The sequence below is a fragment of the Podarcis raffonei genome, chromosome Z, assembly GCF_027172205.1.
Source record: "Podarcis raffonei isolate rPodRaf1 chromosome Z, rPodRaf1.pri, whole genome shotgun sequence".
NCBI classification, from domain to species: domain Eukaryota; kingdom Metazoa; phylum Chordata; class Lepidosauria; order Squamata; family Lacertidae; genus Podarcis; species Podarcis raffonei.
The window spans coordinates 28,162,687-28,178,255 of NC_070621.1; the positions used below are offsets into that span (position 1 = coordinate 28,162,687).

General features: G+C 44.3%; 1 protein-coding gene across 8 annotated transcripts in view; it reads left to right on the forward strand.

Annotated features, from left to right (window-relative positions):
- TENM1 (teneurin transmembrane protein 1) overlaps positions 1-15,569 on the forward strand; it is a 408,277-nt gene that overhangs the window by 89,702 nt on the left and 303,006 nt on the right. For all 8 annotated transcript variants that reach the window (XM_053373197.1, XM_053373202.1, XM_053373199.1 and 5 more), the window contains exon 2: positions 7,461-7,738. In XM_053373197.1, the coding sequence (XP_053229172.1) occupies positions 7,522-7,738 (217 nt within the window). In that variant the 5' untranslated portion in view covers positions 7,461-7,521. The remainder of the gene's footprint in view (positions 1-7,460; positions 7,739-15,569) is intronic.

Sequence of the window (15,569 nt, forward strand, 5' to 3'; positions counted from 1 at the left end):
TGGTTCCACTGCAATATAAACTCTGGTGTAACAGCATCAGCAGTTTATGGTACCCCCATGACCATGCTTGCCTGTCATTTGTCAGGGTTTGATGGCAAAGCATCGACACTGCTTGTTCGTTCTGTTAATCGTATGTTTCCACTGAAGCAGAACTGATGAAGCAAAATGCTTTTACTAATATTTAGTCTAGGATGGTGTTAACCAAGAAGAAACTTTCCTATACAGAATACATTATCTGTACTGGACTACACATGGCTCTAATCAAATAACTTGTTTTAAAGCAATCTTCAGGGCCAGTTCTACCATTAGGCAGAGTGGGGCGATTGCCTCAGCCAGAATATGCTGTGAGGTAGTGGTGCTCCTTGGTTCTCGCCCCTGAGCTTCTCTAGTCCAGGGACCAAATGTAGCTGTCAAACCCTCTTTCTCTAACCTTTGGGTCCCCCCCCCCCACATGTCACCCCCCTTTAGCCTCCTTTATAATTTCATTCTTGCTTTATAATTGTAACAACTTTATTTGTTTTTATAACTGTATATTGCATCATCGTTACGGTGAAGAGTGGGTAAAAACAACAACTTATAAACTGTTGTGCTCCTCAGTAATACAATATACAACTGTAAAAACATATAAAACAATTACAGTTATAAAACTAGGTCTCAGTCCCGTGAAGTAAAAACTTTTTAGCAAAATGCTTCCCCCAACAAGCAGGGTTCAAGGCATAGCATAGTCTCAATAAATGTCAAGCATGGAGAATCATTCTAGGTCCAAAAAACAATGCAGAAGCAAGGTCAATAGCATAGAGTGTTCAGACAAGGTACAGCACAGCAATTGGAATGAAGGAGCCAGAGACCTGTGTTGTTTCCAGCAACTATAAGGCTCTCGGAGACCTTGTTCAACTTGGTGTCCTAGAACATACCCTAACCCCAGCTGCTGGTGGTAATTGAGTTCCAGATACTGCTTGCTCATGAGCCACACACCAGCTCTGGGTTCATACACATGTTATGTTTTTGCTTTTTTTCACCCGGGCCTTTTTGGTGTGGGGATTCTCAAGGACTGAGGTGGCTCCTCCTCTGACAAGGTAAAAAGGTAAAGGACTCCTGGACAGTTAAATCCAGTTGAATTTGACTATTGGTTGTGGCGCTCATACTAGCATGAGTAGATAAACTGGTACCACTGCTAAGATAAAAAAGGTAAAGGACCCCTGGACAGTTAAGTCCAGTCAAAGGCTACTATGGGGTTGCAGCGCTCATCTTGTTTTCAGGCCAAGTGAGCCGGCATTTGTCCACAGACAGCTTCTGGGTCATGTGGCCAGCATGACTAAACCGCTTCTGGAAACACCATAACAGAAAACCATGACAGAAACCAGAGCGCATGGAAACCTTCCCACTGCAGCGGTACCTATTTATCTACTTGCACTGGTGTGCTTTCAAACTGCTACATTGGCAGGAGCTGGGACAGAACAACAGGAGCTCACTCCGTCATCAGGATTCAAACCGCTGACCTTCTGATCAGCAAGCCCAAGAGGCTCAGTGGTTTAGACCACAGCGCCACCCGCATCCCTTCAGGTACCACTGCAGCGGGAAGGTAAATAGTGTTTCCGTGCACTCTAGAACTCGTTAGTGTTCTGTGCGCCAGAGTATTTTAGTCATGCTGGCCACATGACCCGGAAAGCTTTCACGCTCCTTCAGCCTGAAAGCAGAGATGAGCACCGCAGCCCCTAGTCAAATCTGACTGGACCATGTTTAATTATACTGCCTGTCAAACATTCATACATCCAGGGGTCCTTTACCTTTCTACCTTTACCTTCTCTGACAGCACCAAGGGTTCTTCAGCAGGTCTCCCACCAGAGGGCTCATCAACATGATTCCCAGAGACTCTACCTATTCTTCAAGGTCCTTGACCGATGGAGTGTCTGGTTCATCCTCTGATGACTCAGCACTAGGCACCAGGCAAGAACTAGGCAGGATGTACATAAATACAACAGGTAGACTGACATAAGTTAAAGATGCTGATGAATCTATTCTTCCTATATAAAAATTGTGAGCTTATTAAGTGTGGATTCATAAGTAGTAGTCAAAATAACAACATCCAAGCACTTGGAAGTATCAGCAGGCTCAGAAAAACAAACAAAACCCTGCAATGCAGGAATCTCAACTAAAGCATCCATGACAGATGGCCATCCAACCTCTGCTTAAAAACCTCCAAGGAAGGAGAGTCCACCACCTTCTGAGGGTGTTACCATCAACAACTCCTACCATCAAAAAGTTATTATTGGTGTTTAGTCAAAATCTCCTTTCTTGTAACTTGAAGCCGTTGGTTTGGGTATTATCCTCCTAGGCAGAAGAAAACAAGCTTCCTCCATCTTCCATGGATATTTGAAAATGGCTATCATATCTCCTCCCAGTCTCCTTTTCTCCAGGCTAAAAATACCCAGCTCCTTCATCTGTTCCTCATAAAGCTTGGTTTCCAGACCCATGATCATTTTGGTTGTCCTCCTGTCTTTCCTTAGCCCCCACTTGCCTGCCTCTTTACAGGGGATGGCAATCTCTGTCAGCTTCCTCCTTCTTAGTCATGGTGTTGCTCAGCAGGGAAGAAGATAGAATTGCCTTTGCCTCTCATTCATTCTGGTCCCATCTACTATTGGTCTCCCTACCTCCCACCCTACCAGTCCCAACAAGCACCAGCCACCAATGGCTCCCACTTGTGTTACCTAATGCACTCCCTAAAAAGGGAAAGTAATACATGAAGGTCAGACAGAAAGTCCTTCATTTGCTACGTTGATTCTTTTAACACACTGAAATGAGCATAATCTTGGAGAAAAAAGAATGTTGAAATGTTCTTTTTCTTGCTGCAGATGTTTAATTATACTGCCTGTCAAACATTCATACACACCCGCTGCAGGCATTGAAGGGTGGGGAGGTTTATTGTGAGGGGGAAATCTTAATATTTTAACTAACCCTTGAAAAGCTGCTTGGAGGTCCTTGCTAATTCCTTTCATAGATATGCTCCTTTCCTGCAAAATTATAAGTTTAGTGTCTTGCAAAGGAATATTAATAGAAATGTTTTATGTCATTTTGTGCGTTTATGGATTAAGCTTGCCGAGCAATGGTGAAACTCTGCAGTTGTCCAGGGCATGAGAATTTAATCAGGTTAAGCTGTTTCTGCCTATTTAACTTGGGAAATGTGGGAAATGGGGAGCGTGATGCATGCAGTAAGCCTTGCAATATCGCTGCCCCTGATTCATTACTCCTTTCTATTCCTTTGTAGTTTATAGAGTCTTATGGTTCTGAGGCGGCGGGGGGGGGGGGGTGATGTTGGCAGACCTTCAGGTATCGCCACAGCTTTTTACGTGGAGAATTCAGACACACAGGAAGCTAATTTATACAGAGTTATACTGTCGGTCTATTCTGTTCAGTGTAGTCCACTCCAACTAAAAGCAGCTTGCTAGGCTTCCAAACTTTCCCAGTGCTCTCTGGAGATGCTGGGGACTGAACCTTGCACCCTCTGCATGGAAAGCATGTGCTCCATCACTGAGCTGTGGTTCATCCTTTTTAACTGGGGTGGAGAATTTGTTGTCCTCTAGACCCCATTCAACTCCAACTCCCATCAGCCCCAGGCAGCATAGCCAAAGATTAGGGATGATGGGAGCTGAAGTCCAAAAAATATATATGATAGGCCACCCACCCCCTATTCCTCCTTGAAGCATGTAGACTGTTAGTGACTGTTAAAGGGACTGTCTATTACGGTATTTTGCCCTGGAATTCCTCCTGAAAACTTGCAGACTCCCTCTGTTATTATTGTAGGTATGAGGAGTGGGGGTTCTACCTCTCCCTGCCTTTTGGAAATTGTGCTTCCATCTCAGCTATACCCAGTCACACCCAGCAGCAAAACCTGGGGACTTTAGCTGCCTAATTCCCGACTACTGAATCACAGCATTGCACCTCTAAGAAGTGATTAATTAAAATCCACCATCTTCAGTCCTGAATGGCTCATGGCGCATTTAGAGATGCAAGTTTATAATCTTACTTTTGGCAGGCTTCTATCCTTTCTGTTATTCAGAGCCATTGTTCCATAAAATTAAGATTTCAGGTTAATGTTCATACATACACTTACAGCAATTTATCCTCAGTTTTTCTTAAGGTTTCTAGAGAGATACTAATGCATGCTTAGTGCAAGATGTATCTTGCCTTTTGTAGAGCCCTGACGTTCATTGGGGAAAGTGAGTGATTTAAAACCATGGGTTCCTCTGTGAGATAGGCAAGCATTATTATTATTATTATTATCATTTCATGGATTGGAAAATCATGGCCAGAGAAGTTCAGCGATTCTTTTTTCCCTTCCCTTCCTTCACCCTCAAGGTGGAGCTGGAAGTAGCTCAGTTTGTTGTATTCCTGTGCTCAAGGTTGCATTTTCCTGTATGGTCTGCCCAGGTCTACAGAAGGGACCCTCTGGACTCTTCTACTATCTACTTGAAGTCTGGCTGGCTCCATTATGGTGCCCATCTTGTTATTTTATTTATTTATTCAGTTTATATCCTGCCCTTCTTCTCAATGGAGCCCTATGGCAATGAGGCAAGCACCAATTATAGAAGGGCTTTCGCAGGCAGCTACATTGTAATCCTACCCATGTCTACTGAGATGTTAGTCCTATTGAATTCAATGGGTCTTACTCTTGTGTAAGTGGGATTAGGATTGCAGCTTTAAAATACCTTTCTGTTTCGCCTGGAATTTCCTGACTGTTTCTATTGAGATTTTGTTTTGGTCTTTGGTTGTGGCTGTTGTGGTTACTAATGTTATATGACTCTCCTAATACTAATACTAGATGCTGTTTTAACTATTTTGTTGTTGATGATGATGGTGATGATTTTAATTGCATTCTGTATGTTGTGAATAGAAATGGGGTGGGGGATATGATTAAGTTTGCATCTAAAGGTGCAAATGCAATGCATTGTTGGTTGAATATCATTTATGAGGATGAAATTAATTATAGAAAAGTGAAAGCCACACCACAGTCAATACAGAGTTCCACAACTGAAATGTAAATACTGTAACACATCTTTTTTTCTGCCTGCCTTGCCATATGCTACCATATGGATCAAAAAGGGTAGCACTTCATCAGACTAATTTATTTCGTGTGAATCATTTTCATTCTGTTCATTTTGCTTTCTAGAGACTTTGTTTTGGAGGGGCAGGGGAGAATGAACAATATTTTAAATGACCCAGCAGCTAAAATTAAACATGATCTTGCTTAATTTTAGATGATTGTTTTACATTAAAATAGAAAAATTTATTTTAAAATAAAGAAGTCTCACCTTCTTTCAAGAGGAAACTTCTGCAGATATGGGTGTGTTATCCGTCCATTGCTTTGTGAACCCAAACAGCCTCCTTGGGCACTATGTTAGATCTATATTACATCCCCAAGTGTTAGATTTTTTTCTTTTGTATAGGTGGTGTAGTCAAATAATTCCTAGCATGTCTTTTTAGCTATAGATCTCCTCCCCTTATTGTGCATTCATTAATGTACCTCACAACAGGAATACATTATTCTTTAGAAAAGAGCAGGAGAGCTTTAAGGGTTGTCTTTTCAGTTAGTAGAAATTGAAATATTGTGGGTTTAGTTCAGAAAGTTGTATCTCTTATTTTAAAGTAGGTGACCTACTTCAACCACATATTGTATTTTACTTCCTCCATTCCTGTATGGATAGGCTCCCAAATTAGGAACATATAGGTGCTTGTGAAGGTGTATTGCTTGAGTATTGTCAGTTTTTCTTCTGTGAAATGGTTACTTCGTAGTCCTCATGGCGGTTTCCAAATGTGACCTTGGGCCCAAAACAGTTTGGGACCCCTGCTCTAAGGTGCAACATATCTTATGTTTCATTTCAGAAGTTTGAGGAGTGGGTGGGTGTGCAGCTCAATGGTTTTTCTATGTGTGTTTTCTAGAAGAAAAGTAATCTGGAACCAACAGAAGTACAGCCGTTTGTCACTGTACAGAAGTTTATATCGGAGAGTTCCCTGTTCATAAATGCACTGGAAGTGAGAATGTGTTCAGTTCTAGTCCACTCCTCCCCTCTGAGAAAAGAAACACGTGCATTTGATTTTCCATGTGTGTCATGTAGGAATTAAATGGTACATCACAAATAAAGAAGCAACTGGTGCATTTCGCTTTGACTTCCCACAAGGTTCAAGATTAGAATTCAATTGCTTCATCAATATATCTTCAGACATGCTAATAACTCCTATTTGTAAGGAGCTGCTGGTTCCTATACTATGGATTTCTCCTGAGGCACAGTTTCGACGGTAGAAGAGCTTATTAGGTCAATTTACAATGGAACCTTACCTCTGAAGAATGTTTGGCTGGAGCTGATAAACTCTGTAGATATTTGAAGCTATTTTTTTCTTTCAAGGGCTGCATTCTTTTGAGGGGGGGTGTTGATCTGTTGGGTGCCACATTTTGGTGGTGGGCAGGACCACCCTTTTCCTTCCTGAAAGTAAGTGGAATAATTTATGGCTACCTACACCATATAAATCAGTATCCACATATTCATAGATGGCACCATATACTGGTACAAATTTCTCGAATAACTTCTAGACTCTTACTGTGTGGGCAGAGTTTTTGTTTGTTTGTTTGTTTGCATCCATGATAGTAATGACCTACTGTTGTCTAAATGTTGGACTGACATTTATAGGGAGAACTCTGATAGATATAAAAGTGATATTGTAATGACCTCACTTCAAATTTTCTTTGTCAAATATCTGGGATGGCAATGGGTGTAATTCAGACTTGAAAGGCCTAATAACATTATAGCATGGGTGCTAATCTTGACAGGACAGTGGTGGAAAACATTGCAATTAACTTGCAACTACAATTAACACTGGTACAAAAATATGTGTGCACTAGCAATATGAGAGAAGATTACCCACAATTTAAATGTCTCAAGTAGGTCAGAAGACCCAGAATGTGTGTGGTTTGCTATATGGGGACTTTATTTCTTATAGTTTTGGAATTGGTGTACAAAATTCACTACCTGCAGTGATGAGAGGAAGCTAGTTTTCTTGATGAACACTTTTCCTGAATATCCTATGTACTATGTGAAACTTAGTTTTATATTCCACTACTGTAATTATTATATATTTTTTTTAAAAAATAAGTTTATCTATATTTTAAAAAATAGTGAGATAAAATGCTTGTATCAACCCACTCAGTATAATTCAGTGGTTCCATCTCAAGGTTTATTCTGCCTACAATTTCTTACAACTTGTTGTTTAATTCCTTGCAACAATTAACTGGCTAAAACCTTTCAAAACAAGGGATCATTAGGAGAATGTTTATGCTCCCTTTGAGAACATTTTAAGTTTCCCTTAACTAAATCTACTAGACAAATCAATTGCTTTGGGGGGGGGGGGTTGAACAACTACCATGCTTGAATGAAGAGAGTTACATTGAACATTTTTGTCTCTTCCAGGACTGTTTCGGTAAGGAGCCTCAATACATTGTTTTCACGATTTTGGCCTACTTATCCAGAGATGGAGCAAATGGATTGTAAACCCTACCAGCCACTGTCAAAAGCTAAGCATGAAATGGATCTAGCTTACACAAGCTCATCTGATGAAAGTGAGGATGGAAGAAAGGCAAGACAGTCTTATGAATCCAGAGAAACGCTTAACGAATATGGCCAAGAACTCAGAATGAATTACAACAGCCACAGCAGAAAAAGAAAAGCTGTTGATGAACCCACTCAAGGTATTTTTTTTTTTAAAATCAGTATTTATTAAAAGGAATACTCTTAATAACTTTTTAATCATATGGTAATCACCCACTTAAATTGCTTGCTATCCCTACATCGTATGAAACAGATGAAGTCATTTTCTTGTGTATTCTTCTGTTCCATATCTTTTTTTGTGGAGGAAGAGCTGGATAGCTGTGAGCTATTATTACAGCAATTGCCAGCAACTTCTGACTTATACAATTACTCTTTTGCTTATGGTTGGGCTATGCCTTTCTTAGGACCAACCAATATGTCACAAAAAGAAAAGCTTGTTACACAAAGCAGAGCTGTAGTGGAGGTGATGGGGGAATTAAAAAATAATAATAATTGGATGTTGTAGCTGTAAGACGGTGGTGCTTGGTGCATGTTTTCCCAGGGGAAAGTGGCAGGACAAATGGAAGTGTGGGTGAGCCCTTGGTTTGGTGTGTTGTGTTAGGTAGAAGGTCAAACAAGAACACAGAGTTCTTGGTATTGTCCATTAATAAGTCTTGTCCTGCTGGCCTTAGAATGAAGGACAGATTGACTTTTCAGGGCTCCAAGAGTCCTTTTGTGTCAGCAGAGCAGCACTGGGCAAACTGTTGTCCTCAAAATGTTGTTGGATTCCAGCTCCCAACAGCCCTAGCCAGCATTACCACTGGAGCCCAACAACTTCCAGAGTGCCACAGGTTCCCCACTCTTGCAGTAGAGAGTGGTGGTTTATCCACCAATTGCAGCCTGCCCTTAATTGCCAGACTTTGTGGCAGCTGCTGAGAAGATGAAAGACTGAGACAAAGTGGAAGTCTGGAAATGAGCTGCTAACAAACTACTTCTTTACATCTGTTATTAACGTTAAAACATTTTTCATTTGATAGGTGGATTTGCTACACATGCCAGGCCAACTCTAAAATTGTAAACTTTCATTGATATAAACATTTCTATACCACATGACAGTAATTTCAAAGCAGGGCACAAAAGGGGTGTACCAAATACAAGATTGTGGAAGACCATTCTTTAATGCCTACTGAAATTTTAAGAAGTCTTTACCAAGTGTTGCTGGGGTGGGCCTGGGGAAGTGGTCTGATGTCAGTCAGGAGAGAGTTCCATAGAATTGGGTCTTTGATACTGAGGAAACAGTTCCAGGAAACTAACAAAAAACGCATTTAAAATGAAACTTCTGCAACCAGATTGGAATGCCAAAACATCTATGAGCATGTAACTCTTGGTCTTGAAAAAAAGGGTGTGGGGAAGGGACTCTCTATATCAATCCATCTCACTTTGTTAGTCTGCTTTCAGGCAGGAGGGGTGGGAAGGATATAGGGACTCCTCTTACTTCATGAAGCTGGGAAGTGAGGAGAGTGCTGTTGTCCTTCTTGTGGGGATTCCATGGGTATCTCTGGTTGGTAAGAGAGGAGTGGACCAGATGGGGCACTGGCTTGATCCAGCAGGCATTTCCTTTGATCTAAAGAAGTGGAGCTACAGAAGTGAGAAGCTCTCTGTATTTATTGCTCCTCAAATGTCACATCCAGGGAAAGGTATGAGGAGGAAACATGAAAGCAGGACACATAAAAAAATAAGCCTCCTCTACTCCATCTGTTCTCTTCTCACCACCGAATCAAAGTATGTGTTTGCCATTACAAAAGACTTTGTATGCATATAGATATATAGATACAGATACATAGATACACATACACACATAAATCTGCAGTCCTCAAAGCATTTAATATTTGTATGCTTGTGGTATGTTTTTCTTCACTAAAACAAATTGCTTCAGGAATTTTGTCTTCTTCTTGGATAAGATTTTTTCATCTATTGTTTTCAAAAAGAAACTTTTTGAAACACTCTCCTTTAGGGAGGATTGTTGTTGTTGTTTTCTTTTGCTTGGCTCACTTTTACCTTCCTTGCTTGTCAGAAGCCTAAAAAATAAAATAAAAAATCAACGCCAAATACAGAGTCGATCTATGGGGAGGACGTTATTTAAGTTAACATTCTGCATGAGTGTTGCAGAAAATCAAATGCTGGAGCATTCATTTCATGATAGATTGTAGCTCTGAAGGAAGTTGTACTAGAGAGCTATCAGTGTCGAACAAGCCAGAATTGAGTGAAAAAAAGCAAGAAAAGGAGAGAGGGAGAGAGAATTGTAAATATTTGGGTAAGAATGTACCAAGGTGTAAGCTGTAATCCTTACCCCAGTTACTTGGGAGTAAGCCCCATGGCAGGACTTAGTTCTGAGTAGATATGGTTAGGATTAACCAGATATGGTTAAGTCCAGAAAGCACAGTGAGCAAATGAAGTCTTGTAACCCTTCTTAGAAGGCTGCAGGCCATTTTATGTTGCATTAAGCTTTTCAGAAGTCTGAATAAACATCTGCAGAGATTTAGTCCTGAATTTCTCCAGCCTATCTTGGTTCCAAGGATCAGAAAATAAATATATTTGTATATGAACTGAATCTCCCAAAGTCTGTTCTGTGCTATTGGGAATAACAAAATATGTAAGATAAGAAGCTATGTTTTAAAGTGAGGGGCATTTGGCGAAGCAAAGCTTACCTAACACAGACAGATTTGAAAGGAGAGTGATTCCTTTAAAAAAGAAAAAGTGTGTGTATCCATTTGCCTTGGAGGCTGAATTTTCATGCCTATTTTTGCCACGGTATTTTTGGCCACGGTGTGCATGTCTGATTTTCTCAATTGCTTCTGAATGCATCCCAATATTTTTGAAATATTTTCACAGTTTTAACACTAATGAAAGCTAAAGTCCTGCAGGGTGTGCTGAATGGAAATCTGAGGTGACATTATGTTCAGAAGTATCATATTCACTGCATGAATATGAAAGGTAAAAGCTAAGCTTCAGGGTCTGTTAGCCTGGGGCCTGGCAGTCTACTTGACAGGCTGCAACCGAGAGTCATATGAGCCACAGAGCAAAAATATGTGGACATGTATGGGCTGAAGATCAGGCACTGAATCCTATAAACAAGAACCAGAGGCAGAGATATCATCAAAAGAAGCTAGGTTGGGCAGATGAGAACCAAAGACAGGGACATAGACCAAGAAAGGCTAGAGGCCAGATGCAAGATAGCGTGTGCTGTATCTCCATCTGAAAAGTATTTCACTGGATCATGGTGGGTGAAAAAGGGGGCATGTGCAGTAGGTGGCAGGTTAAAAGGACGCCTGACCATTAGGTCCAGTCGTAAAGATCCTGCACTTGGGCAGGAAGAACCAGATGCACAAATATAGGATGGGGAAAACGTGGCTTACTAGCAGTACATGTGAAAATGATCTAGGAGTATGTAAAGGTAAAGGGACCCCTGACCATTAGGTCCAGTCGCAGACGACTCTGGGGTTGCAGCACTCATCGCACTTTATTGGCCAAGGGAGCCGGCGTACAGCTTCCGGGTCATGTGGCCAGCATGACTAAGCCGCTTCTGGTGAACCAGAGCAGTGCACAGAAACACTGTTTACCTTCCCACCGGACTGGTACCTATTTATGTACTTGCACTTTGACTTGATTTCAAGCTGCTAGGTTGGCAGGAGCAGGGACCGAGCAACAGGAGCTCACCCCGTCATGGGGATTTGAATCGCCGACCTTCTGATCAGCAAGTCCTAGGCTCTGTGGTTTAACCCACAGCACCACCCGCGTCCCTAGGTGGCAGGTTAGGGGGTGGCAAAACAGCATCCTGTGTAGGTGAGAGAAAAGAAAGAAGTGTCACTGCCATAGCACACTCACTGACTACATTCCAGCCAGGTCCCACGTATTCGAAGAGGTGAGTGAACAGCCACCCACCTATTCTAATAAGATGAATATAGCTGGAACACGTAAGGAGTCACCAAGCCTGTGCTTTGGCTGCCTTGCACCTCTCTTTTCTCTTTGGGCCAGCAGGAATGTAAAGGAGCCAGGCCTTGATGACCACATGGTGTGGCTGGCTACAGCCCCCACACACCTTACAGGAAGAGGTGAGTGGCTATAGAAAGGCTGGTCTGCTTGGCCACCCCAGGAAGAGGAAGGTGAGGAGGTGCAAAAGAGGCCCCACTGCCATCACAAGCGAGCAGGAAAGAAGGAGCACAGCAGGCAGGTGAACTGGCAACGTAAGCGCTAGCCTGGAGCAGGGTCTCGTGAGAACTGCTAGGACCAGGACTTATGTAAATTGTCCCTTGTTTTTCAATGCCCGTCCCAAAGGGAAGCAGGGTGGGCTCCCCTTCGCTCCTTGGTCAGCCCTTCCTTGTGTTGCTACTGTGGCCACAACTGAGACAAATCAACCTGCACATGCTTCCTTCTCTCAACCGTGGTTGTGATAGGAGGCAGCAGTGCAGGCTTTTGCCCTCTACAGGAAAATGTATAGATCCAGCACTGGTCCTCATTGAAGAACACATTTGGGGGCAAGAATTATATAGACACTCATAATCCTCTGTTGTGGTTCCTCTTGTCTTGTGGGCTTGGGCTGAAATAAAGAGCTGTAGTTCTAGATCTGCCCACCTACTTGAGTCGCACTCTCCTTTAGCTGGAGATCTGGGCCAATAATTCCCCAGTCTGAGAACTATGCAGGGGGAAAGGTGCCTGGGCCCTGACTCCCTGGTTCAAGACTTACAGGGTCATTCAGGATGATAGACTTGCATGTTGGACCTTTGGCTATCAATGCCCAGATGAATCTGTCATGATTTTTCAGTTTCTGTTAAACCTTTGTCTTTGTAGAGAAGCTACTCCCTTGAGAATAAAGAAGATGCTGTTTCTAACACACATCTCTATATATTATTTGGTTGTGAAAGGGTCTCAGTATTAATAGGTACCATCTCCTGCCCTCTCCCTAGCTTCAATCATGTACAGTGGTGCCCCGCAAGACGAATGCCTCGCTAAACGAAAAACCCGCAAGACGAAAGGGTTTTCCGATTTTTAGCGGCTTCGCAAGATGAATTTCCCTATGGGCTTGCTTCGCAAGACGAAAGCCCATAGGGAAATCTCCGGGGACAAGCTGCGAATGTCTGCCCCGGGCAAGGGGCGCTCTGCTTAAGAGCGCCCCTCGCGCGGGGCAGCAGGCTGCTGTCCACAGCTTGGAGAGCCCTGCGGGGAAGTCCTGCAGGGCTCCCCAAGCTGCGAAAGTCTGCCCTGCGCGAGGGGCGCTCTGAAGCAGAGCGCCCCTCGCGCGGGACAGCAGGCTGCTATCCGCAGCTTGAAGAGCCCTGCGGGGAAGTCCTGCAGGGCTCCCCAAGCTGCGGATGTCTGCCCCGCACGAGGGGCACTCTGCTTAAGAGCGCCCCTCGCGCGGGGCAGCAGGCTGCTATCCGCAGCTTGAAGAGCCCTGCGGGGAAGTCCTGCAGGGCTCCCCAAGCTGCGGATGTCTGCCCCGCACGAGGGGCACTCTACTTAAGAGCGCCCCTCGCGCGGGGCAGCAGGCTGCTATCCGCAGCTTGGAGAGCCCTGCGGGGAAGTCCTGCAGGGCTCCCCAAGCTGCGAATGTCTGACCCGCGCGAGGGGCAGCAGGCTGCTATCCGCAGCTTGGAGAGCCCTGGGGGGAAGTCCTGCAGGGCTCCCCAAGCTGCGAATGTCTGCCCCGCGCGAGGGGCGCTCTGAAGCAGAGCGCCCCTCGCGCGGGGCAGCAGGCTGCTATCCGCAGCTTGGAGAGCCCTGCGGGGAAGTCCTGCAGGGCTCCCCAAGCTGCAAATGTCTGACCCGCGCGAGGGGCAGCAGGCTGCTATCCGCAGCTTGGAGAGCCCTGGGGGGAAGTCCTGCAGGGCTCCCCAAGCTGCGAATGTCTGCCCTGCGCGAGGGGCGCTCTGCTTAAGAGCGCCCCTCGCGCGGGGCAGCAGGCTGCTATCCGCAGCTTGGAGAGCCCTGCGGGGAAGTCCTGCAGGGCTCCCCAAGCTGCGAATGTCTGCCCCGCGCGAGGGGCGCTCTGAAGCAGAGCGCCCCTCGCGCGGGGCAGCAGGCTGCTATCCGCAGCTTGGAGAGCCCTGCGGGGAAGTCCTGCAGGGCTCCCCAAGCTGCGAATGTCTGACCCGCGCGAGGGGCAGCAGGCTGCTATCCGCAGCTTGGAGAGCCCTGGGGGGAAGTCCTGCAGGGCTCCCCAAGCTGCGAATGTCTGCCCCGCGCGAGGGGCGCTCTGCTTAAGAGCGCCCCTCGCGCGGGGCAGCAGGCTGCTGTCCACAGCGTGGAGAGCCCTGCGGGGAAGTCCTGCAGGGCTCCCCAAGCTGCGAAAGTCTGCCCCGCGCGAGGGGCGCTCTGAAGCAGAGCCCCCCTTGCGCGGGACAGCAGGCTGCTGTCCGCAGCTTGGAGAGCCCTGGGGGGAAGTCCTGCAGGGCTCCCCAAGCTGCGGATGTCTGCCCCACGCGAGGGGCGCTCTGAAGCAGAGCGCCCCTCGCCCCGGGCAGCAGGCTGCTATCCTCAGCCTAGGCAGCCCTGGGGAACTCTTCTGAAGGCTGGCGGCGGGAGAAGGGCTTTTCTTCCCCCCGCCAGCCTTCAGAAGGCTGTTCTTCTCCCCCCGCCAGCCTTCAGAAGAGGTCCGGGGACAGACTGTCCCCAGACCTGGTCTGAAGGCGGTCTCCATAGGAACGCATTAATTGATTTTTAATGCATTCCTATGGGAACCGTGCTTCGCAAGACGAAAAACTCGCAAGAAGAAAAAACTTGCGGAACGAATTAATTTCGTCTTGCGAGGCACCACTGTACACAGAATACATGTATTGAACTAGGGGAACGTATTCATTTCAAGATGTGATGTCTCCAACCCTCCAATTGAAACCTTGCTTTCAGGTGCACAATCAGATAAAAAAACAAGACCTCTTGGTTCTAGAAGTGGATAGAAAAGATGTGGCAGGATGGCTCAAATCACTGCAAGGCTCCCTAATCTAATGCACCCAGTTTGAGGGTTAACTAGTATAGACTGAATTATATCTAATGACACTTTCCAATTGGATGCTGTAGTGGATTTCATTTTTGTAAACTGGTTGTGTTGGAGGGGAGCAAAGAAGAAATGGGACTTGGTAAAACTGTAAGCAAATTACAAATTTAGTTGGCACTTTCTTTTACTGGAAATTATTTACTGGAATTATTTCCCTGTAACAATGCAAATACAGATCTGGGTTATGAAAGAAATGAAGGTTAAAATGGAATTGCAAACCTTTATTTTCAAGATCATAATATAGAACCTAATCAAATAAAACAGAGAGACTTGATTGTGATCTTGTTTTCCCAATGAAACTCTAATTTGACTAATTTATGAACTGATACATTGATCTAGCATTAATGAATGAATTAGTAGCTGAATAAATTGGGGTAGGCTATAGTATATAATGAATTCTGATAGCATTATCAATTAATTATATACTAGTAGCATGCTATCTTGATGAAATTAATTTTATAATCTGTCTTTTTGTATTAAAGGATTAATGAATGGGTGAATTATTGAGTTACTGGACTTATTAATTGACATATTATAACAAAAGAATAACACATTAGTGTGCATTTAATGAATTACTAAATTGAACAGTGATTAAGTGGCAATATGTTAAAACAACTTGGGCCATGCAATTCAGTAATCAAGCTAATGAATTACAATGTTTGGGGGAGTAACTGTAATTAAAAAGGAGGTCAATTTGTTCAGAGAGAGGGAGAGCATAGATACAGGACCAACATATGAGAGGGGAAATGCGTATACTTCACTAGGGTTGTGGAGGGCCCAACTCAACTAATTTTCTAGATCCATTTCAGTCGGGGTTTAGGCCAAGTTCTAGCATAGGAATTGCACTGGGACGGAGAAAATGTGTCCCTGTTAATTCTTCTAGAACCCTCAGCCGCTTTAGAAACCATTGACCATGGTATCCTTTTGGAGCGTCTGTCCAA